This window comes from Lithobates pipiens, unplaced genomic scaffold, assembly GCF_037356315.1.
Source record: "Lithobates pipiens isolate NorthernLeopardFrog02 unplaced genomic scaffold, aLitPip1_a1.2 Scaffold_22, whole genome shotgun sequence".
Lineage (NCBI taxonomy): Eukaryota > Metazoa > Chordata > Amphibia > Anura > Ranidae > Lithobates > Lithobates pipiens.
Window position 1 is genome coordinate 67,702,485 of NW_027507784.1, and position 24,068 is coordinate 67,726,552.

General features: G+C 43.6%; 1 protein-coding gene across 3 annotated transcripts in view; it reads left to right on the forward strand.

Annotated features, from left to right (window-relative positions):
• Nucleotides 1-23,346, forward strand: part of ORC4 (origin recognition complex subunit 4) — an 83,784-nt gene extending 60,438 nt beyond the window's left edge. For all 3 annotated transcript variants that reach the window (XM_077447737.1, XM_077447735.1, XM_077447736.1), the window contains exons 10-14: nucleotides 684-770; nucleotides 10,373-10,481; nucleotides 18,975-19,070; nucleotides 20,524-20,591; nucleotides 22,462-23,346. In XM_077447737.1, the coding sequence (XP_077303863.1) occupies nucleotides 684-770; nucleotides 10,373-10,481; nucleotides 18,975-19,070; nucleotides 20,524-20,591; nucleotides 22,462-22,644 (543 nt within the window). In that variant the 3' untranslated portion in view covers nucleotides 22,645-23,346. The remainder of the gene's footprint in view (nucleotides 1-683; nucleotides 771-10,372; nucleotides 10,482-18,974; nucleotides 19,071-20,523; nucleotides 20,592-22,461) is intronic.
• The last annotated feature ends 722 nt before the right edge of the window (nucleotides 23,347-24,068 follow it).

Sequence of the window (24,068 nt, forward strand, 5' to 3'; positions counted from 1 at the left end):
GTACAGCAGAACTCAGAGAGCTCTGTTTTTCACTTTGGATAGAATAAGGGAGGGTTATAACCCCTGTTGTTTTTCACCCATCTGTGTTCCATTTGAGAGATTTCTCTTCACTCTTGTCCCCTAGCCAAAACGGGAACTGAGGGAGCCCCTGGTTGTCACCAAGGTTACCAGAGCTTGTGTCCCCATAGGAAGATATTCCCTCTATTCTGGTTTTGTTGACAACTCAAAATTTTGAATCTTCTTTCACCATTACTCTTGGTGATAAACAGGACAAATAGAGAGAATTTATCTCCCTAATGGGGTACAGACAACAATGAAAACTCAATAGGTGTTCTAATTCCTCTCCATCCTGTCCAAAATGTAAAAAAAAAAAAAAAAACAGTGGCCTTTAGTAATACTTTGTGAAAGTGAAACTTCTGCAGAAAAAAAAAAGCCCCCTTCCTTGCTAAACAGGACTGTGCTTTGTGACATGCTGTGTAAAATTCAGCAGTAGATGGGACAGAAAAAAGTTTTTTTTTTTTTTTTTGTATGTTTTGGTGCTTCTTCATATTTAATCTGTGTATTTAGCGGTTTGCCTGGAGTTCAGCATAAATATTGAGACTGATGGCCCTTAAAGTGGAAGATTGACCTAGCCCTAGCAAGGTTGTTTGATGCAAATACTTAAAATGTCTCTGTTTTTATAGAGTCTCTATGAAAATAAGACTGTGGAAGACATCCTGCAGAAACAATTTAATGCTTCAAAGGATCTACGATCGCTGCACATGTTGTTGGTAAGTTGTTATACAAGTTGTAATTAAAATAGAACTATGGCCTGTTAAAATAAATATAAAGGGGGAGCAAGTGAAAAGTAAAAAAAGGATTGCAGCATACTAGGATTCCCTGGCTGCTGGCATTAGTTTTATTACAACAGTTGCTGTTCACCATTTCACCTATTCATTGTGTGATAAAGCAAACGATGGAGAAAAATAGATATACACAGTATGTTGTATAATGCTGTAATAAAATTAGTGCCGCAACGTCACAGGAAGTTGTATTAGGGTGGCTTTTCCAGATGCCCCCGAATTCAGGGCATCATTGCCACCCTGTAGACTGTGCCTGCACTACAGTGGCATGACAAATTTTGCTGTGTGAGTGGTGGCTATCAACTTATTGCCATTGCTATTTTACAATCCTGTGGCTTGTTAACACCTGGCCTGTTAGTTCCTTGTGTTGCCCACTGCTTTTTGGATAGGCCGCACTGCCTCTGTTCATCTCATTCAGGAAGGTAAGTGGCAGTCTCAGCTACGCTGTTAAAGAGGCCAGTCAGTAACACCTCCACAGGGGAAGTGGCAGCCAGAGAAGCAAAGAGGGTAAGCTGACAATTTTATATAGAATGTAGTAGCATATTATTAAAGGTGTGTAGTTGGACTCCTGGATTAAGAAGCAAGCAATTAATCATTCAAAATGTATTTCCATGCATAATATCACTATATACAGTAAATGATTTGATATACATAGCTTTACCACAGATACTTTTTTTTTTTTTTTTTTTTAAGATTTAGTATATGCTTCTTTTTATTTATTTATTTTAAACAGTAAATCTTTACAAAATGTTGTTTATTCTACACAGCGTTCCTTTAAAATACAAAGTGCCTTACTCCGTATTCACCATTCAATAATACGTAATAAACCATATATGGTTTGTGCATTAATATACAATGATGTATATCCATTACAAGTACGAAGAAACAAAATGGTGTCCTTGCAATTTTTAAGATGCCTATATATGATGAATATATTCTTATTTCATCAATGAAGTGCGGTCCCAGTGCATTATTTGTCTTCAGTATGTCAATCCACCCTCCATGTCACCACCACCACCTACAATACAGTGAACTCACCAGAACCCTGGGACCCCTTGATTAGAGTGGGTCACAATGCACTTTATCCCCTCTGGGGATCACTTATTCAGAAACAAGACTAGATATTTACTCTCCAATATCGTCAGCCAGCTAGGAAAAAAGAGGAGCTCCAATAGTGTAAAACCTTACTATTTTATTAAAAGTACATCCACAATAAAACTACAGGCTTAACCGCTTACATTTAGTGCAAACATCCTTGCACCCGCGCTAGGCGACAGGCTGGATAATCTAGATCCAGTGGTCTCCCCAGTCCAGCCAGCAAACACGTGCAGACAGCAGCTACGAGCTAGGTCAGCCACATAGTCTCAACAGACGGAGGCTGGCCTGTTAGTTAAACCTCTCACAGGGTCGCATACGAACAGGCTCTGGTCCAAGTCGCAGCGGTCCCTTGACCGACAGCCCCCACTTCAATGGCAAATAGTTTTGTCTGGATGGTCACCAGCACTATGGATCAGTAAGTACAGTCCTCCCTTTCCCCTTTGTGCGGTTTGGGGTGGATGCGGGTACCCTCCAGTGATGGTCAGACCTGCTTGTAGGATCCATCCTCCCATCCTAAAGTCCCTTGGTTAAACTGGGCTTCCCCCTCCCCCTTTTGGATGGTGTGTGTCCTCCCTGGCGGTATGGGGGGGGGGGGAGAATGCAGCGGAAACCCCTAGCTGCATGCCCTGCTGTGTGCACAGTGTGAGGTAGTGTGCAGTTTGGGGGTCCCAGTGCAGAGAGCACAGCGGTGTCCCCTTAAATGTTTACCCTGCTTGGTGGAATACATGACCTTTTTGGAAGGGGGTCCCCTTGCAGTGGGTGCAGCGATTGTTGAAAGCACAGAGGATCCTGGCAGCATGCTTCAACAGCGGCTGGTGACCATGTTTGGGTGGTTCGATTACATCACGGTGCCAATTTTTCCTTGGTCTGGCTGGTCTCCGGCAGGCGACCATGTTTGTGTAGTCGATGATGTAATGGTGGCCATTTTTCATTAGTCTAGTGAGACACTAAAAATGGCCGGAATCTCATGGAGATGCCAGAGCGCCTCCTTTTCCTCTTCCTCCCCTATCATTCTCTTCCTGTCCCGGGATATATGAAATGGAGTTGCGGTGCTTCTCCGTTTGGTAGGGTGAGCCTTTGGAGGTACCCTGGCCATTGAGGTGTCCCTTAGTTTTGCCAATGTTCTTTTGTACTACAGGATGGTCTTCCCTATGAAGCCTCAGGGTCACATCTCACCCACTGATCCCTTCATGGAGGCGGCAGTTCCTCGGAATGCCAGCTTCCCATGGTTGAGCTGACGGTGGTCTTTGAGTCATTGGTATCCCGGATGGAAGTAGCATGTGGGCAAAGACCCAGGAGGAAGCTTCCTTAGTCTGTCTCTGATTCTGAGCCTGATGCCGCCCGGAAACTTCATCCGTCCAGGGGGGTTTAATATCTTGACCCCTGACTCGTCTGATAGTGAGGATGAGTCCTCTGCGGTCTTGGCGGCGAGACTCTAAAGATGGAGGATGAGGCTGACAGGGCCACAGATGTGGCTGTGTCCTTTGGTACGCATAAGTCACCTCACACACCAAGGGCATTTCCTTATCTGACTTATTTTGATAGGTTTACTTATAAGGAATGGGAACAACCAAAGTCGCCCTTTGTGGTCCCCAGACATTTCTCAGTACGCTACCCCTTTGAAGAATCACTTTTAAAAAAGTCACCAGTGGTGTACCCTCCTGTTTCCAGGTTAAATAAAGCAATCCCCGTCCCTTTAAGGACCTGGCTAATAAGAAAGCAGAGTCTGTGGCACGCAGCATGTCTACTATGGCTGGGTCGACATTGCGTCCAGTCTTGGCCTCGGCCCTGATTGAATGGACCAAGCTTTTGCGCCAGTGTCTGGTTAGTGAACAGGTTTCTGCTGCTTATGTTGATTTAGCGGACCAGTTAGTCCATGGGCTGCCGTATATGTGTGATGTAGCCTTGGCTGCAGATCCTGTGCCGTCCAAGCTTTCTGTTTCAGGGGTGGTGATTAGATATGTGCTGTGGCTTAAGAATTGGTCGGCAGACCAAGCCTCTAAAAAGGCTCTCATTGATCTGCCCTTTCAAGGCCACCGCCTGTTTGGGGCTACCCTGGATGACATCAATAATGGTGTCACAGGGGGAAAGTACCTTCCTGCATCAATCTAGGAAAGGGACGGAGCCTCCTCGCAGACGGGGGCCTTCCTTCTCAGACCATAAGAAATTCTTCTGGGCTCCCAAGACTGCAGATAAAGGAAATGGATCTAAGTCTTCCCAGGGAAGTTACAAGCAATCTTGATCTGGTAAGCCTAGAGCAGGCTTCTTCGGGTTCCACTGACAAGACTCCTTCAGCATGATGGTCTGCCCTCACCCATTGCTGGGGCATCTTCGCTGGTTTCCAGATTCATGGACCTCATTCGTCAGCTTCCATCCTGCTTTACAATAACTGATTTTAATGGCATAGCCATTGAAAGCTAGGTACTGAGAGATAGAGGTCTGTTGGGATCAGTGATCCCTACTGTGGTAAAGGCGAGGAAGCCGACTTCTAGTAAGTCATACCATCGTTCGTGGAAAGCATACATTTCTTTATCGTATATCATAGGACACAGTTTTTTCGCCAGTGTCTAAAGGTATTGGCATGAGTGAAGATGTGCTCTGCGTAGCTCCAGGCGAGATCCATGCTGGATTTAAAAAGCCTCCACAACACAACCGGATCCCTCCCACCACTGCGGCTCCAGGATGGTACCCGGGCCTCGCATAGAAGAACACAAACGATCGGGAAAAACAAACCGATTACTACTCTGTGGTTGGTCTGCTGAAGCACCCTGCAAATACCTACTGTCTAGTCTCCCACTTCATGGGGAGCGACTATTGGGCAATGATTTGGATAAATACATCCAGACAATTTTCAGTGGAAAAGGTACTCTTTTGCCAGTCAAAAGAAAGTATAACGTCCTTCATTTAAACTGACTTTCTCTCCTGCACCAAGCGCATCCACCTCTAGGCAGTGGCGACGGCTTCCAACATCAGATTCCAGCGGAAAATCACAGGGTCAGGCTCAAAGGAAGACCTGGACCCGCAAGACTACAAAGCAGAATACGAAGACCTCTTCATGAAGAGGCGCCTCCACTCACCAAGGTAGGGGGGGAAGACTTCTGCATTTCGCAGAAGTTTGGCAGAGGGAAATTCAGGACAGATGGGCTCTCTCCACAGTGACTCTAGGATACAAACTAGAGTTTCGGGAGTTTCCACCATCTCACTTTCTGAGATTAAATGTTCCCAAGGATCCAGGGAAAAGACAAATCCCTGTTTCAAGCATTAGACCGATTGACTCAAAAGGTAATCGCACAGATCCCCACAGAAAAAACAGGTTTAGGTTTCTATTCAAACCTTTTTACGGTACTAAAACCGAATGGAGATGTCAAGCCCATTCTGGATCTAAAAATTTAAATCGGTTCCTAAAAATTCACTCATTTTGAATGAGGTCGGTCAGGTCAGTGGTCTCCATCCTAGAAGGCGGAGAACTTCTGGCGTCCATTGACATCAGGGACGCATATCTGCATGTCCCTATATGTCTCGCTCACCAAAGGTTTCTGCGATTTGCCAAGTTGAACAACGGCACCTTAAGTTTGCAGCCATACCCTTCGGGCTAGCCACAGACCACGGGTATTCACAAAAATACTGGCCCCACCTCTAGCCAGGTTGAGGGCACAGGGCATAAGTGTTGGCGTACCTAGACGATCTATTGTTAATAGACCAGTCAGTGACTCGCTTAAGGCAAAGCGTACGCATTACAACCAGTTATGCAGAAAGTCTCGGTTGGATCCTAAAACCAGTAAGAAAGCTGGATTACTTAGGCCCAATTTATAGATACAGTCAAGAAAAGGGTGTTCTTGCCTCCAGCAAAGATCAGCTCAATACAAGAGCTGGTACAGTTGGTCAGGTCAAAAGCAAATCCTTCAATTTGCCTTTGCAGGAGGTTGTTAGTAAAGATGGTAGCTTCATTCGAAGCAATCCCCTATGCCCAGTTCAATTCAAGACTGTTGCAAAACGGAATCCTCTCTGCTTGGAACAAGACGTCCCAAGCTTTGGACTTGGCAATGCGGCTGTCCCCAAGAGTGTCTCAAAGCCTCAGTTGGTGGTTACAAATCCAGAATTTGCTGAAGGGGAAATACATCAGACCAATAATCTGGAAAGTAGTAACGACAGATGCCAGCATCTCAGACTGGGGAGCGGTACTAGAGGAGACTGTCCAGGGACAGTGGTCAAAACTCGAAAGAGCCCTGCCCTTCAACATCCTAGAGATTCGGGCAGTGTTTCTGGCTCTGAAAACCTGGACCTCCGGGTTAAAGAATTGTCCAGTCCAGATTCAATCCAACAGTGCCACGGCTGTGGCCTATATCAATCACCAAGGGGGCACCAAGAGTCTCAGCTCAGAAAGAGGTGAACCATATTCTAACTTGGGCAGAAAGGAATGTCACATCCCTATTGGCAGTTTTCATTCCAGGAGTAGAAAATTGGCAGGCGGACTATCTAAGTCGCAAGCAGTTATTCCCAGGGGAATGGTCTCTTCACCCCAAAGTGTTTTGGGCTGTTTGCCAAAGATGGGGGACTCTGGACATAGATCTTCTAGCGTCCAGATTCAACATGAAGTTAGTCAACTTTGTGCCCAGAACAAGGGATCCACTCGCATACAGATGCGCTGGTAACCCGTGGGATCAGTTTTCTCTGATCTACACTTTTCTCCCTATTCAGTTGCTGCCTCGACTTCTTTGCAGGATCAAGCTGGAAAAAAAGCTGGTAATTCTGGTAGCACCAGCATGGCCCAGAAGGTCATGGTACGCAGAGATCATAAAAATGGCAGTGGAGGGTCCTTGGCTTCTCCCACTAAGGCCAGACCTGCTATCGCAGGGGCCGATATTCCATCCTACTTTACGAACTCTAAATTTTAACATCTTGGCTATTGAAACCCACATTCTGAAGAAGCGTGAGCTTTCAAGGTCTGTTATCTCAACTTAAATCAATGCAAGGAATCAAGTTTCCAGAGCTGTATATTATAGAGTTTGGAAAGCTTAGGTTTCCTGGTGTGAATCCAAGGGTTGGCACCCTCGGAGATACATTATAGACAGAATCCTTTCTGCATTTGGGCATAGAGATGAAGTTGGCCCCAAGTACTATTAAAAGTACTATTTAAAGAAAGCTGCTCAGATTCGTAAGACTGATGTCTTATTTATTCTGTCAGAAGGTCAGATTCCCTCTGTTGAAGTTAAGGCGTACTCTACCAGAGCGGTTAATGCTTCTTGGGCAGTGCGTCACCGGGCCTCCTTTGCTCAGATCTGCAAGGCTGCAACTTGGTGTTCGATCCATACATTCACCAAATTTTGTGCTGCAGGCAGCAAGTCCTCAAGGTCTGGGCATGCCCTATGGGTTGTGTCTGTCTCCCCTCTAATAGCATTGCTATGGGACGTCCCAATAAGTAAATACGTAAGGCTCTGTGTCCTATGATGTACGATAAAGAAAATAGAATTTTTAAAACGGCTTACCTGTAAAATCCTTTTCTTGGATTTTTACAGGTAAGCCGTTTTAAAAATCCGGTTTTCTTGGTGTGGGTCAATTGGTGTTCATCCTCAATCCTTTTCTGTGACTCAGATCTTAGCTTTTCTTCAACAGGGCTTTGAGCACCATCAAGGTCCAGGTGTTTGCCTTAGCAGTCTTCTTTCCGCGACCCCTAGCCACTCACTCTTTAGTTTGTTCCTTCATTTAAGGAGTCCGGCATGTGGATCCACCTGTACGGTTTCTTTTGCCGCCATGGAATTTAAACTTTGTGCTATTGGTTCTATAGAAACCTCCATTAGAGAATATTCGGGAGATTCCCTTACCTACATTGTCCCAGAAGGTGGCATTCTTGGTGGCTATTACCACGGCCTGCACGGTTTCGGGGTTAGCGTCATAATCCTGTAGTCGTCCCTATTTAGTACTCCATAGGGATAAAGTGGTTCCTCATCCCTGTCCGTCATTTCTGCCCAAGGTTGTCTCCAACTTACTTTTGAATGAGGACATTGTGTTGCCTTCCTTGTGTCCCAAGCCAGTTTATCCCAAGGAATTTGCTTTGCATAGCTTGGATGATTGAATGATTCAGGTGCATCTGGCAGCCACTGAGTCCTTCCGGAGTTCAGACTCACTTTTTTTTTTGGTTACCATCTCCAGATGGATCAGACAGACTGTGACTCAGGCCTATTCTATTAGGGTCAGGTTCCCTATTTCCCTGTCACGGCGCATTCTACTCGAGTGCTTAATACTTCTTGGGCCGTCTGTCATCAAGCGTCAATATCACAGGTTTGCAAGGCGGCCACTTGGTCCTCAGTGCATACCTTCACTAAATTCTATAAAGTAGATATTTTGGCATCTGCGGATGCTTCTTTTGGCCGCAAGGTTTTGCAGGCTGCTTTTTAAGAAGGGGGGGTTCCTTCTTGAGGGGCCGTTTTTTTTTTCTTTAAAAATGTTTTATTTCAGATGGGGTTCCTGTGACCCGGTTAAGGCTCCTGTGTCCTGGTTAGAGAAAAATGAGGGGTGAGCAAAATAACCCAAGGCTAACCACAAGAGCCCTGACATTGCTTTTGGACATCCCAATGGTCAAGATTAAGGAGGCGCTGTGTCTGTCGATGAACGAAAGAGAAAATTAGATTTTCGTACTTGCCGTTAAATCCATTTCTCTGAGTTCGGACACAGCACCCACCCCTCTATGTAATTTTTGATACTTCTATTGTTGCTTGCTACTAAACTGAATACTTAGAGCAGGATGTGGGTTATATACTGACTGAGGACAGCCCATGGGTGTAGCCAGTTGTTTTTTGTTCTGCCTAATCCTACTCCTGCGGAGGCGATATAACCAAATGGTCAAGATCAAGGGGGCGCTGTGTCCATAGATTAAATCGGAGAAATGGATTTTACCGTGAGTACAAATACCATTTTTTTTATTATTCTATAAAACAACAAAAACACAAAAAGAAACCCAGTAGTGATTAAAGATAGCCAAAAGAAAGCTCTATTTGTGTGAAAAAAATTATATTTTGTTTGCGCACAGTGTTGCATGACCATATAATCGAAAATTAAAGTAGCACCATGTTGAATAGCAATAAATTACCTGGTCATGAAGGGGTTAAAATTTTCCAGAGATCAAATGGTTGATACACAAATGATATATGGTTTATTATATATTAATGCATGGTGAATACGGAGTAAGGCACTTTGTAATTTTATAGGAGCGCTGTGTAGTATAAATAACATAATTACCTGACACTTTTTGTGCTGTACACAGCAGCTACTAATATATACACTGCTCAAAAAAATTTAAGTAACGCTTTTTAATCAGTATAGCATCAAGTCAATTAAACGCCTGGGATATTGATCTGGTCCGTTAAGTAGCAGAGGGGGTTGTTAATCCGTTTCAGCTGCTTCGTTTGCTAATGAAATTATTAGGTGCACTAGATGGCCAACAATGAGACCTCCAAAATGGTTTTTGGAGGTCTCCAAAAAGGGCGTTGACTTTTTTTTTTTCCTATTCCTCTTTTCTTCTGACTATTGTTCATTCGTTTTGCATTTGGCTAGGGTCCATGTCACTACTGGTAGCATGAGGCGATACCTGGACCCTATAGAGATTGCACATGCAGTCCACCTCAAGATGACACATCAAAAAGGGCCATTGTCAAAAGGTTTGCTGTGTCTCCCAGCACAGTCTCAAGAGCATAGCGGAGATTCCAGGAGACAGACAGTTACTCTAGGAGGCTTGAGGACTGGAGTTGAGAAACGCTGGGTGAGACAATGGCACCTTGACTGCTATTGGGTACGGGATGAAATCCTTGGATCCAATGTCAGACTCTGCGCTGGTGCAGTGGATCCTAGGTTCCTTTTGGTGCACGACAATGCCCAGCCTCATGTGGCGAGAGTATGTAGCCAGTTCCTGGAGGATGAAGGAATTGATACTATTGGCTCCCACGCTCGCCTGACCTAAATCCAGTAGAACACCTCTGGGACATTATGTTTCAGTCCATCCGATGCTGCCAGGTTGCACCTCAGTCTGTTCAGGTGCTCAGTGATGCCCTGGTTCAGATTTTGGAGGAAATGCACCAGGGTCCATAGTCTCATAAATACCATTTTAAGTTGCTGCAATGAAATTTCAGCAATATGGACTAGCCTGCTTCATCATTTTTTCACTTAGATTTTCAGGGTGTCTTTGAATTCAGCCCTCTGTAGGTTGATAATTTTCATTTCCATCAAATTATGTGGTGTCCTTTTGTTCCTTACACATTACCCAGTCCATATCAGTGTAGATATGCAGCATGATATTTTTCCCCATTGAGATCTCATGTGTTTTTAAAGTGTTCCTTTTAATTTTTTTTGAGCATTGCATTTTTATTTTTTGGAGGGCGGGTGAGTTAGGAGTTTAAATCTATACAAAAAAAGCCTTTAATTGATTATTTATTTTCCAGCTGCTGGCTTTGTGTCGAGTATGCATATCTCACCCTCATCTGAATGCAGCAGACTTTGTAGAGGCCTACAGGCTTCGCAGTGTGGACTCGAAAGCCAATATTCTGCACGGTGAGAACAATCTGTATAGACCAGCCATTCTCAACTCTCCAAAGGTTACTAGGGGGGTTCCTTGATATGTGGCTACTTACCTCACATTTGATGGTACCTACAAACTTCCAGGGCAAACGCTACCAGTAGAATCAATGGCATGACACTAATTATCTTTTTACAAGTAGAGAATGTTTGAAGGAAAAAAAAAATTATCTTAGGGGTGACATTCTGACAACCACTGTTGGGGGGCATTCTTCCCAATGATCACCAACTGAATTGGTTTTAACAGGGGTTCCCAGACACCTGAGGGGTCCCTAAGGTAAAAATGTTGAGAGACTGTTATAGACATCTGCTGCTTGTGCAAGGGCAATATCGCATGACTCAAATCCTGAAGAGCTGCAAAAATGAGCTTATACTGCTCTCTGTTGGTCTATGTGGCAAACATGTAGAAACATTGTTGCTTTATATTTAGTAAGGCTAAAGTCTAAGCTTAATTGAACAAGCTGACTGGCTACCATGCCCAGCTGCACCAAATTTCCCAGCACTCCAGTTTTAGACCATTTCCCCGTATATTACCAAAATTCATGGACATCTGCCCATTACACTTATGTGAGTTTTTGCCCATTCCTTTCCATAGCCAGGGGATTTATCTATAACGATATTGGGGTTGATTTACAAAAACTGAAGAGTGCAAAATCTGGTGCAGCTCTGCAGAGAAACCAGTCGGCTTCCAAGTTTTTTTTATTTTTTTATTTTTTTTAAATCAAAGCTTAATTGAACAAGCTAAATTTAGAAGCTGATTGGCTACCATGCACAGCTGCACCAGATTTTGCACTCTAGTTTTAGTAAATCAGCCCAATTATGTCTTTGAATGCTGTAGCATTAGGCCCCTTTCACACATGCAGACCGTTTAAAAAAAAATTGATTCAGATTTGTAAGAAATATATAGCATATTGCAGTAAATTAGGATACGGGTTCCATTTGTAGTAGTCCAGACATTAGTTTACAGATTATGAACACAAAAAAAAAAATTCTAAGACCAGATATGCATCATTATCAATGTCTAAAGTTGGGGGTGTAAGGGTATAGTGGCCCCTCCTATTGAGCATCATAGTCTAAATTGGTCTAGATTTGTCTGCCGCAATATCGCAGTCCCGATAAAAAGATTACCACCATTACTAGTAAAAAAAAAAATAGTAATAATGCCATAAATCTATTCCCCCATTTTGTAGACGCTATAACTTTTGCGAAATCGATCAATATACGCTTATTGTGATATTTTTGGTTAAAAAAAATGTAGAATACATATTGTCCTAAAATGAGGAATTTTTTTATTTTTATTTGGTATATTATAGCAAAAACTAAGATGTGTGTGTGTGTATATGCATATATGTATGTGTGTATATGTATATATATATATATATATATATATATATATATATATATATATATATATATATATATATATATATATATATATATATATATATATATATATAATATAATATAATTTTATTTGTTTTCTTTCAAAATTGTCGCTCTTTTGTTTATAGCACAAAAAATAAAAACTGCAGAGGTGATCAAATACCACCAAAAGAAAGCTTGCTTTGTGGGGGAAGAAAGGGCATACATTTTGTTTGGGTACAGCATCCCACGTCTGCACAATTGTTAAAGCGACGCAGTGCCGTATCACAAAAATTGGCCTGGTCATTTAGCAGCCAAATCTTCCGGGGCTGAAGTGGTTAAAGGCAACCCAGAGGTCAGAGCCGACTACTTCAGTCAGCCCCTAGCTCCACAGCCACCATGTAGTAGGGCTCAGGCAATGAGAACGAAGAAAGAATAGGAAAAATAGGGAGGTGAGGGAGAAAGAGAGGATGCTTACAAAAGGGAGAGCGGGTGGGATCCCACTAGCTACCCCCTCTATCTACTGTTAGCCGAGTAAATCCACATCGTCTCCTGGATTCAAAAGGTGGACCGTCAGAGAGAACACTGCATCTGAAAATAGATCATGTTGTCTCACAACAATTCCTGATGCATCTGGGAGTTTTTATAAGTGAACTACGCCTCCCAAATAGCTGAAAAGCTAAAGATTTTATCTTGCAAAGGGAATATCGGCTCCTCCATCCATTGTTATGGGGTCGATACGTAGTGCCCATTCTTTTAGTAAGGGGGACAACGTGTACCTCCAATGCACTGTTATACAAAGCCTAGCAGCGTTTATCAGATGCATCGCTATCAATTTTAAAGTATCTTTTTTGGGGGATTTTTGAAAGACGAAGGAGGTATTTCGCCGGTGAAAACTCCAATGGGAGCAAAGAGATAGTCGTTGTCACCTCATGTACCTTACGCCAATACAGTTGAATCAGTGAGCAAGACCACCAGATGTAGAGAAAAGTGTCATTGTACAATGCCAGCAATGTTCTGGCACCGTCTGCAAGATCCTATGAAACAACTCTGGAGTCTTATACCACTTAGTTTTAAGCTTATACCCATTTTCCTGTGTACTTACATTGAGGGAACATTTGTGGATAAACGGATGAATGCGATCCCAGTTAGCGTCCCCTATCTCCATACCCAATGCTGATTCCCAGAATACATGATCTGAATGCATAGAGGCATACGGCTCCCCAAACATGGATACTTTATAGGGCTGAGATCACATGACTCTGGAGCGAGGAACTTGAACACAAGAGATTCGAACACGTAGGAGCTTTCATGTATTTTTCACTTTTCGCTGGGACGTCTAGAAAGTATTTATAGGACCAAGAGGGACTTTGTGTTAGACAACCAAAAAGACTTTGAGTTAGACAACGCAGTGAGATCCTGTAGCAGTAGAAACTTGCCTCTGTTTTGCTTGCATCTGGGCATATGACCATTCATTTAATAGGTAGGTGTTCGCCAATCCCAGAGGAAAGTCTGTATTATTTCTAATAGGGGTGATCTGCATTCCGTGACCGATAGCGCATGGACTTTACTTACACTGTCAAATGCCTGGAGAGTTGCCCAGTAAGGGGATGCACGTAGAGGTTAGGTGGCATGTGTTTAGAGACTCAGGGTATCAAGCCCAGCTCAGATTCCGCAATTTAAGATTTACCCAGCTTTTGCAATGGGCGTGCTCTCTCCAATCCGCCACCCTAGTCATGTGGACTGCCCAGTAATATCATTGTAGGTCAGGGAGGACAATACCGCCTTTAGCTTTTGGTAGTACTAGCTTCGCCCATCTAATGCAAGCTGATTTTGTCACCCACAGGAAAGATTTACACATCTTCCTGTAGGCCGTAAAAAAGGAGGGTGGTAAGCAGATCGGGACCATCTTCATTTTGTATAATAGGCGGGGTAAAACCAGTTAACTTTAAGATAGGGTCCCGTTCAACCAAGATGGGGTGGGTATATCCTACTTAAAGTGATCCTGTTGTACAACTTTCAATTTGGATAAAAAATTTTTAACCTGCAATGTTGCTAGCTTGCTAGAGAGTTGGATACCCAGATAGGTGATCGCCTCTGTTTCCCATTTGAACAGGAAATTCAGTTGACATTGTTGCACGAGATCGTTCTTTAGAGAAATATTTAGTGCAAATGATTTTGAGAGTTTTTTTGCATTCGAAATGTGATTAAAATTATCTAGGACAGGCATAAGGTTGGGTAGGGACATCAGTGGTGAGGAAAGAAAGAGCAGGGTGTCATCTGCAAAGGCCGCTATCTTGTGTTCCCTGTGATGAACCTCTGCCTTTTTTTCGGATTAGCCTGTATGCATCATAGTAGAGGTTCTAGTGTAAGGAAATAAAGTAAAGGCGAAAGAGGACACCCCTGCCTAGTGCCAGTATGGATAAGGAAGGCATCCAACAGGTGGCCGTTGACTCGAACTCTAGCTTGCGGGTTCACATAAAGGGAGCCAATGAAACCATGCATACATCTCCCCAAACCAAGAGCTGTTAACACCGCTTGCACTGTAGTCCCAGGCCACTCGATCAACGCCTTCTCCTCATCCATTGCCAGGAAAAATGCCTCCCATTGGGTAGAGGTGAGCCAGTGATGTAAACTCAGGGCTTTAATGGTCTTGACCCTAGCTTCCCTGCCAGGGACAAAACCCACCTGATCCAAGCCTACCCAGGCGGGAACGTGGTACGCTAGTTAGCCACATTAGTGGGATCCTTATTTTCTTTGGGGATCATTGAAATATAAGCTTCCCTCAAGGTGTCTGAGGGGCAAGAGGTAGTAGCCAGTGTGTTAAAGGCTTTAAGGAAACTCGGCACTAGAAGATCCGCAAAACGCTGAGAATTCATCCGGTCCTGGGCTTTAGCACGGTTTCGTGGCTTTTAGGCCTTCTGTCCATTCCTCGGACAATGGGCCTCTAACACGATCTGGTCGCTTTCTGACAGGGGACCAGGGCTATATTTGATAAGAAAGTCCTGTATTAATTGGGAACGGGTCCCATCTGCCACAGGACTCTGGCTTGCCAGAGATTGTAGAGTTCGCTATAGAAGCAAAAGAATTGTTGCGCAATGTCTTTGTTTTTGGAGTAAATTGACAGGCCTGTTACATGGTGGACCGTGCAGGCAAGCATACATTTTTGTGTACCCTTGCCTAGCTAAAAGTTTACCTGGCTTATTGCCCTGCTCGTAAAAAATTTTTTGTGACAGTAGGTGGTCTCTTCGCTCCTTTTTAAAAAGTTCCTCTACCAACAGGGCTTGCGTGTCCACTAACTCTGTAGCTACTTGGATAGCCTGGGATCATTTGTTGGGCTTCCAGCTTGGTTGTCTTTTTAGAAAGAGATAGCATCAGTGCTAGTATCCTTTTCCTAGATACTATAGCAAGCAGGTGTCCCTGTATGACACATTTATGAGCCTCATATTGTGTCCGATGGATAAAGAGATAATCCAGCCTCGAGTAGCAATTATGTGGTGATAAGAAAAATGTGTAACTTGTCTTGAGGGTTACGATTGCACCAGGTGTCATTTAACGTTATGGAAGCTAATTGAAGCTTCACCTGAGGTAGCGCAGAGGAGGAGGAGGTGCCAGTAGATGTATCTAACACTGGATCTTGAGCCATGTTAAAATCCCCCCCCCCAGGATTGGCAGCAAAAGGAGGACAGAGTTTTTTGGGACTTTAGATGAGGCAACGAATGGATAGATTCGTCTGCCTCCATCCCTGTTATATACAAAAAAAATGCAACGAAAAGAAAAATTGGTACTTTACGCGAAGCACAGCTAAGACCAAAAAAAAATAGAATTTCATGATCATGGACTATGGACACATGAACATTGAATCACAGGGATAACATGATATAGTTAGGTAAAATCTTAACAATTTATTATGCATGAAGATGACATAATTCATAACCAAACTATGAAAAATAGATATATTGGTAAAAAAAATAAGATTATACTATCTCATGAACAACATGATTGAGTTGATAATGATATAATACAAAGCTCCCACGGGAAATCAAACCTCCCACGGGAGCTGAGGGCGCACAGACATGGCCACATCGAGGCCCAGGATTGCAGCATGAGGAACACGAATAGTGAGTGATTAATGGTGGAGTGTGGATGCCAATTCCAGTGAATATACTGTAAAATTAAAAGACGTGATTGTGTAAGTGTATGGACCCAATCCTTGGGCAACAACTGCCCAAGCAAAATGAGTGGCTGTGCTAAATGGTGAATAAAAAGAAACTTGGTGAAAACACCTCACTTACAGCATGGAGTCCCAAGGCCAAGAACTAGCCACGGTATGCCAATGCCACTCTGCATTATAAAGCGGAGGGAGGAAGATCAAGACCAACCCCCGGACGCCTGCTGTCACTAAGCAGTTGGCGCTCAAAATCCTTCCTCATTATTCGCCTCACTCCGATCCGAGGCCTGAGATGCGTGCTGCGTCCAGAATATTGCCGATATATTGCGGCTGAGTTGTGTGGATGGGTCCTGCTGGGACAGAGTGATTGACTAGCTCTTTCCGGTCATTGTCGCACACAGGTGAAAGGATTGTCCCGCTGATTAAAGGCAGTATAGGAGCTCTAGGTGGGGGAGCTCTCGGTTCAAGCTGCCATCTTCCTCCGGTTCCGGGCCATGCCCCCTGCGCGCCTTTTTTTAGGCGGTCCTTGACGCACGCTCCATGCAGGTCTATGGATCGATGGATGTCAGCGGTGATATGTCCGCTGACATCCGATCTGCTCCGATCTGCTGAATATAGATGGATGGAAACCCTGTTTTCCATTCGTCTATCAGTTCGGATGAAAACGGACAGGCCATTTTCATCCGATCCTCCATAGAGGTGTGTGTGTGTGTGTGTGTGTGTGTGTGTGTGTGTGTGTGTGTGTGTAAGGGGCCTTAGCAGTACCCTTCAACTGAATTCATTAGTTTGGAGGGTTCCTCATACATTTGGCCATATAGTCAGCCTGATGGTTGAGTGTCAACTCATGTTTGGTCATATAGTGTATGTGTGACGTGTCGCATTACATTTCATTCTTGCTTCTCCGAACTGCTACACCTTTGCACACTTGAAGTATTGGACAATTTCAAATGCAAGACACGTTGCAGCATCAAAAAGTCATGCCTTACCACTTCAGCCTTCCCTTCATCCTGTGCCTGAAAACAAAAGTGTTAGCGTCTAAAAAGATGGGATATTTTTTCTTTATTTTTTACTAGTAATGACCGCGATCAGCGATTTTAGGCGAGACTGTGATATTGCGACGGACAAATCACTCAGAGCTAATACTATACTAATGACACTGGCAGGGAAGGGGTTAACAGTAGGGGTCATCAAAGGGTTAAATGTATGCATAAGTTTATTGTGTGGAAGGTGCTTTGACTGGGGGAAAGCAAAGATCTGTTTTCCTCCAGTATCAAAGCTTTCCTTGCTGTCACAACACTCTGCCTTGTTTACATAGGCCGACGGCTATTCTGCTTGTGTCCCAAATGTTCAGCGGGTCCCGGCGGACATAGTTTGCTGGACCTGTTGATTGGATCCCACTGTGTCCAATCACAGCTGGAGCAGGTTGGCGGTAGTGCATGTGCCAGGTGTGTTAGATCACGTATTAGATACGTGATCTGGCACAGAACGGCCGCAGTAAATGTATGTTAGGTGGTTAATCCGTTATACCAAGCAGGTGCTAATGCAGCTTCTGATGCCGTATAACTTCCATAGGGTTGATTTACTAAAATGGGTGAGTGCAGAATCTGGTGCAGCTGTGCATGGTAGTCAATCAACTTCTAACTTCAACTTGTTCATTGAAGCTTTGACAAAAAAATGGAAACTGGTTTCTATACAGAGCTGTGCCAGATTTTGCACTCTCCAATTTTAGTAGATCAATTGCCTTGTTTCTTGTTGCTGTGCTCAGGCTTGTCATGGTGTATGAACAGTGGCATGAAACAGTCTTCCACAATATCACCTTAATAGCCGAGTAAGCCTGTTCCTCACCCAGTTTTAAGCCTCCTTCCATTCCTTTCTGTTAATGACTGTGTTTCAACGTACATAAGAAATTGATATTCATTAGCCTCTGCTTTGTATAATTGGTTAAGAATATAACCGTGTCTAATCCTAGAAAATCCTCGACTGTATGCAAGTATAAGAATTGAAGCTGGTTTGAAGCCAATGGGTAGTCAGTCATACCAAATATTGATTTGGCTTGGATTTTTCTTCTGTTCACTCACTTTGCATTTTGTAAATTGATAAAAATAAACGATTAAAATGTATGCTTTTGAAAGCATTCTTACTTTACAGCATTTCTTCACACCTGCCTAAAATCTTTGCACAGTACTGTGTGTGCACACACACGCACTAGACACAAGGATTAAAAATGGTTTGTTGATTGAGAGTTTAGTTCTGAGACTTCTGTTTTTATTGTAATGTGTTTTAGAATCCGGTTTAAAGTGACACTAAAGGTTGTGTTATTAAAGAAAAAAAATGTCATACTTGCCTCCATTGTGCAGCTCGTTTTGATGCTCGACTTCTGGGGTTCCTCGGCAGCTCAAGCGGCTCCTCCCCACAGCAGATAACCCCCCCCCCCCTGGGAGAAGCACTCTCCCGGATAATTACCATGCAGGCGCACTCCGGTGTCCAGCATTCGCTGTCCATATAGGCCGAATGCAGGACTCAGCCCCGTCTCCCGACGCCCAAGACCCGCCCCCCCCCCCAGCGCTCGTGTCATTGGATTTAATTGACAGCAGCTGGAGCCAATGGCTGCGCTGCTATCAATCTATCCAATCATCAGCCGAGAACCCCGGGCAGGGAGGCAGCGCATCCCCGTGGGTCAAATTTGAGGGGTCAGGCAAGTAAAACGGAGGGGGCTGGGGGGCAGTCACTGGCAGGTGTTTTTTTTCACCTTAATGCCTAAGTTGTACTAAGGTGAAAAAACACGAACCTTTACAACCCCTTTTTAAATTGAGGTCTTTTGTCTACCTGGAAAACTGCCTACTGGGGAGTTTAGTAAACAAAGCTGTATGTGAGTGGTTGACTCCTGGTTTATTGCTGTTTTTATGGTGGTTTTCACTGGTGTGTCTCATCTGCAGGGCTGTCTGTTTTGGAGATGTGTTTAGTTATCGCTATGAAGCACTTACAAGATACCTACCAAGGGGAGCCTTTCAATTTCCAGATGGTCCACAATGGTGAGATCTGTTTTTCTATGGTAGATGTATCCATGTGATTGATTTGCAATTATTTTTCCCTACCTATAGTCTTTTGAATATCTTTGCTGTAACCCACAGTGGCCAATCAGATTTCACCAGCATTGTACAGTCGGGCTAATGAAAGCTGAACACTTGGTCACTGTGGGCTCCTCACTAACTTTACAATCTGCTGTTAGAGGCTAATGGAAGAGCATATTGTTCAAAGCAGACACTGAAATTGCCTAACAAAAAATAATCCACACCTTTTTACCTCCTTCATTTACAGGACAGTGTCTGACATCCTGAAACACAGAGGCTGATTTACTAAAGTAGTTGAGAAAAGCCACTCAGTAAATTGTAGTGGTGTTCAATTTAAATTCACTTTTAAGTTTGCTTTAAATACCCAATTGTGTATAGATAAAATATATTAACAGGACTTTGCTTTTTAACATGGATAATTGAACTATGTCTTCAGTGTGAAGACCTAGTAAATTGGCCTCCCTGTGTCTGTCCACCCCCCTTTACAGCAAAGCTTCCTCAAAATAAAGTAGAGGAGGCCCGGAGCAACTGTGTGTTCCTAGAATAAATCGTTTTTTTTTTTTTTCTATGAAATTGTCTTGTTAGGTTTTGCTGATGGTTTAAAAACAAATGCCAGAAAGCAGACCGCTCCACCCACATGTGAGGAGTTCTCTGGAATCTGCTGTGCGATTGAGTGAACTCTCTTAACTTATCACAGCTGCAGTGTTTGCTGGGTCAGTGTCAATCAGTTAATGGGCTTTTAGCCTAGGTTCACTCTTACATCAGAATTGAAATTGTGCAAGTAAAGCTGAACTTGCACGATTTCATACCCACATGTCAGTCTGACTTTGGGAGCGTTCTCAGAGACAACTGTGTGGGTTCCTGCACAGATGTCTATTGAAATCACGTTCGAAGTCGCCAAAAGTAATACAGAAAGGACTTTTGGGAATCAGTGCGGCGTCACACCAGTTCAGGCGGTGCAATTGCCACCAATTTGACATGTCAAATCGCATCATTGTGAACCTAGGCTTAATTATGACTTGCACAGTTCTTTACAAAATAATATTGAAAATCTGTAGTGAAAAAAAACATGGAGGCTGCCAACATTGGCATTCATCTGAAAATGCTAGTTACCCCGCCACCCATGACTTCAGTGTTTTTAAGTTGCAGTCCAGGAACTGACATCCTGAAAATGAAAGTCCGAGTGAAGACTCCTCGGCTATCTTCTTTTTTTTTTTTTTTTTTTTCTGTATTTTTTTTTCTGTATCCTTGAACTATTGACCACATCAGCTGAATAATGATGGCCAGGCAACTAGCATTTCATAATGATAGCACAACCATAGCAGCCTATAGTCCCTGCAATGCAAAAAGTGGTTTTATACCATGTGACCTGTTTTGCATTGAAATGTTCATTTATATACATTTGTTGCTGCAGAATACCAGAAGTTTGTTCAGAGGAAGGCTCATTCCGTCTATAACTTTGAGAAGGCTGTAGTGCTGAAGGTAGGATGTTTCCAGCATTCTTTGTATTTGGAATATTATTGTACTACTGAGAAAATTGGGCTACCTTAGTATTTTCATAGATTAGTCATGAGCTGTAAGTACACATTGCCATCTAGTGGAAACATTATAGAATGCATCACTATAGTTTTGTTGTTATTTTTTTTTAATTTGTAATTTAGAGTAACTTTTTCCTTAACCACTTGCTTACTGGGCGCTTAAACCCCCCTCAGTCCCAGACCAATTTTCAGCTTTCAGCGCTGATGCACTTTGAATGACAATTGCGCGGCCATACAACACTGTACCCAAATGAAATTTTTATCATTTTTTTCCCACAAATAGAGCTTTCTTTTGGTGGTATTTAGTTACAGCTCGGAGTTTTATTTTTTGCTAAACAAACAAAAAAAGATGATGCAAAAAAAAAAAAAATCATGTTTTAATAGTTTGTTATAAAATTTTGCAAACGGGTCATTTTTCTCCTTCATTGAAGTGCGCTGATTAGGCGGCACTGATGGGCTGCATTGGTGGGCACTGATGGGCTGCATTGGTGGGCACTGATGGGCTGCATTGGTGGGCACTGATGGGCTGCATTGGTGGGCACTGATGGGCTGCATTGGTGGGCACTGATGGGCTGCATTGGTGGGCACTGATGGGCTGCATTGGTGGGCACTGATGGGCTGCATTGGTGGGCACTGATGGGCTGCATTGGTGGGCACTGATGGGCTGCATTGGTGGGCACTGATGGGCTGCATTGGTGGGCACTGATGGGCTGCATTGGTGGGCACTGATGGGCTGCATTGGTGGGCACTGATAGGCTGCATTGGTGGGCACTGATAGGCTGCACTGGTGGGCACTGATAGGCACAGATAAGGCGGCACTAATAGGCACAGATAAGGCGGCACTGATGGGCACAGATAAGGCGGCACTGATGGGCACAGATAAGATGGCATGGATGGGTGGCACGGATAAGTGGCACGGATGGGAACTGATAGGTACCACTGATAGATGGGACTGATGGGCACTGATAGGTGGCTCTGCTGGGCACTGATGGGCGGCACTGGGGTGCAGCACCTTTGAGGCACATTGTGGGCACTGTGGGTGGCACTGTGGGCACTATGGGCACTGCTGGGTGGCACTGATGGGGGGCACTTACTTTTATTCAGGATGACACTGCGGTGGGCAGGTGGGCACTGGCAGGGGGCAGGTGGTCAGCTGTATTGCTGGCCGTGATCGGGACTGATGTCCCGATCACGGCCGCCGGTGATCGGCTTTTTTTTTCTCTCCTCGCGCTGTCAGCGCGAGGAGGAATAATAGCCGATTACCGGCTTCGTTCTATCACGTGATCAGCTGTCATTGGCTGACAGCTGATCACGTGATAAGGGGTCGGGATCGACCCCTTGCACGGATCGGCGATCAGGCGAGTCTCACGGACTCGCCGATCACAGAGCGCGCCACGCGCGCCCCTCAGGGCGCGCGCAGGCCGCTCGTACCCGGGACGACGTCAATAGACGTAGTCCCGGAAAAGTAGATCCGCGCTAATGCCGTCATTTCGCAATAGCGCGGATCCCAAGTGGTTAAAGTCGTTTTTGATAATGTCACCTCTTGCTTACGGTTTCTTCTTTTCATTACTGTATTAAATATTTTTAAACCGTATGTAGAGATAAAGCGCTTTTAAGACCCTGATCCACTTTATTTACTCTCTGATGATTACACATCATGGATAGAAAATAAAACTTGTGAAAAAACACTATAGAATACACACCCCATCATGTGTGCTTTTTGTTTTGTTTTATTCTTGCATATATCTTCTTAGCTGATGCTGGGATACAATGTATCAGCAAGCTTTGGTTGATGCATTTCCTTTCTGTTTCAGGCTTTTGAACATTTGTACCAGCTGGAACTGATCAAACCAATGGAAGGCCTTTCTGTTCGGACTCAGAAAGAATATAGACTGATGAAACTGCTTCTGGATAACAGCCAAATACTGGAAGCCCTTCAGAAGTATCCCAATTGTCCAACCGATGTCCGACAGTGGGCAATGTCCTCCCTCAGCTGAGAAGATTAATTTCCTGCTTGCTATAAATTAGAACCTTAAGCCTGCAAGATATATAGATAAGACAAGTGATTGGTTTTGAAATACTTCAGCTATAGCATTCAGGTCCCAGAAATCTTCAGTTCTCTCTGTCCCATGCTGGAGGTGGCCAGTTTTGAGATCAGTCCCTGTAAGACATTTAAAGGCTAAGTTCACGTTTTGTTATTTGTTACACATTCCACCCGTATTCAAGGTCAGCGGGCAAGGGTTCTTCTCTCTGCACCTGCTGTCACAATTTAAAGACGACATGGACAAGTGGGGCTCTGTCCATGCCATTCAGTTTTCTTCAAATTAATCAACTACAACCAGCCCCCGTGTCTGATGGCTTGCACTTCTGAATGAACTGTGAGGGTGCTGATGAGCGTTCTTAGTTCATTCACAGGCCCATTGTACTCATGATCCACTGATCACAGGTGTAATGCTTTCAAGGCTCTTGCAGGAAAAAAATGATAAATGCTCATTAAAAAAAAAAATTTGCATTTTGCTTTCTTGAAAGATGAACTTATGCTTTTAAGACCAAATTCTGTATTGCTGACCATTGCAAATGACGATTTAGAAATGGGCATGTGGCGATCAGAGCAAAGCATGTTGTTACTTGTTTTCCTTCTGTGCCTAGATTTTGTACTTAGTTGTCTTTTCTAAAAATAAATATATATTTTTCTTGAATGTCATTGGCACCATTTGATGGGACTGTTTTAGATACAAAGGATGATTATTTTATGTATATAAAATATGTAATGTACAAATCACTGAGATGATTTTTATTATGTGCAAACTGTTATTTTGCTCATAAGCATCTCTCGTCCTGCCTCTACATACACAATGCCTAATGCTTGTCAACAACTTGGCTCCTGGTTAGGGGAGAGAAGAGTCGCACAGAAACCAGCTGTGATCTTCTTATGCATATTACAGATGACCTATTCATTTATTACAGGTATTTTTTTTTTTTTTTTTTTTTTTATATAGTGCTGAAACTTTACTATACAGTCACATTCATCTCTGCCCTCAAGGATCTCTGTGTATGGTCTCTGTCTCACACACATACAGTAACTACACATACTTTGGAGAGGGACCTGTTAACCTGCCTTTGGTTTTTGAAAGGCAACCCATCCAAGCACAGGCAGAATGTACAAACTTCATGCAGGTAGTAGCTTGATTGAGTTTCAAACAAAGTACCCTAGTGCTGTAAAGCAAAAGGGTTAGCCATTGTGCTATAACATATTAATGTATTTATTGTGTGGCTGGTGATGATCTTATTCTAGCTTCATATACCTCTCAGAAATTTCATCACTGTGCTGTCTCACTTGTTACAAAGCTTATTGATAGAGTTCTCCTTTTTGAATGTAGAAATATTTGAGGAGCGCAGCTGCTAGAGAGCAACGTCTTCA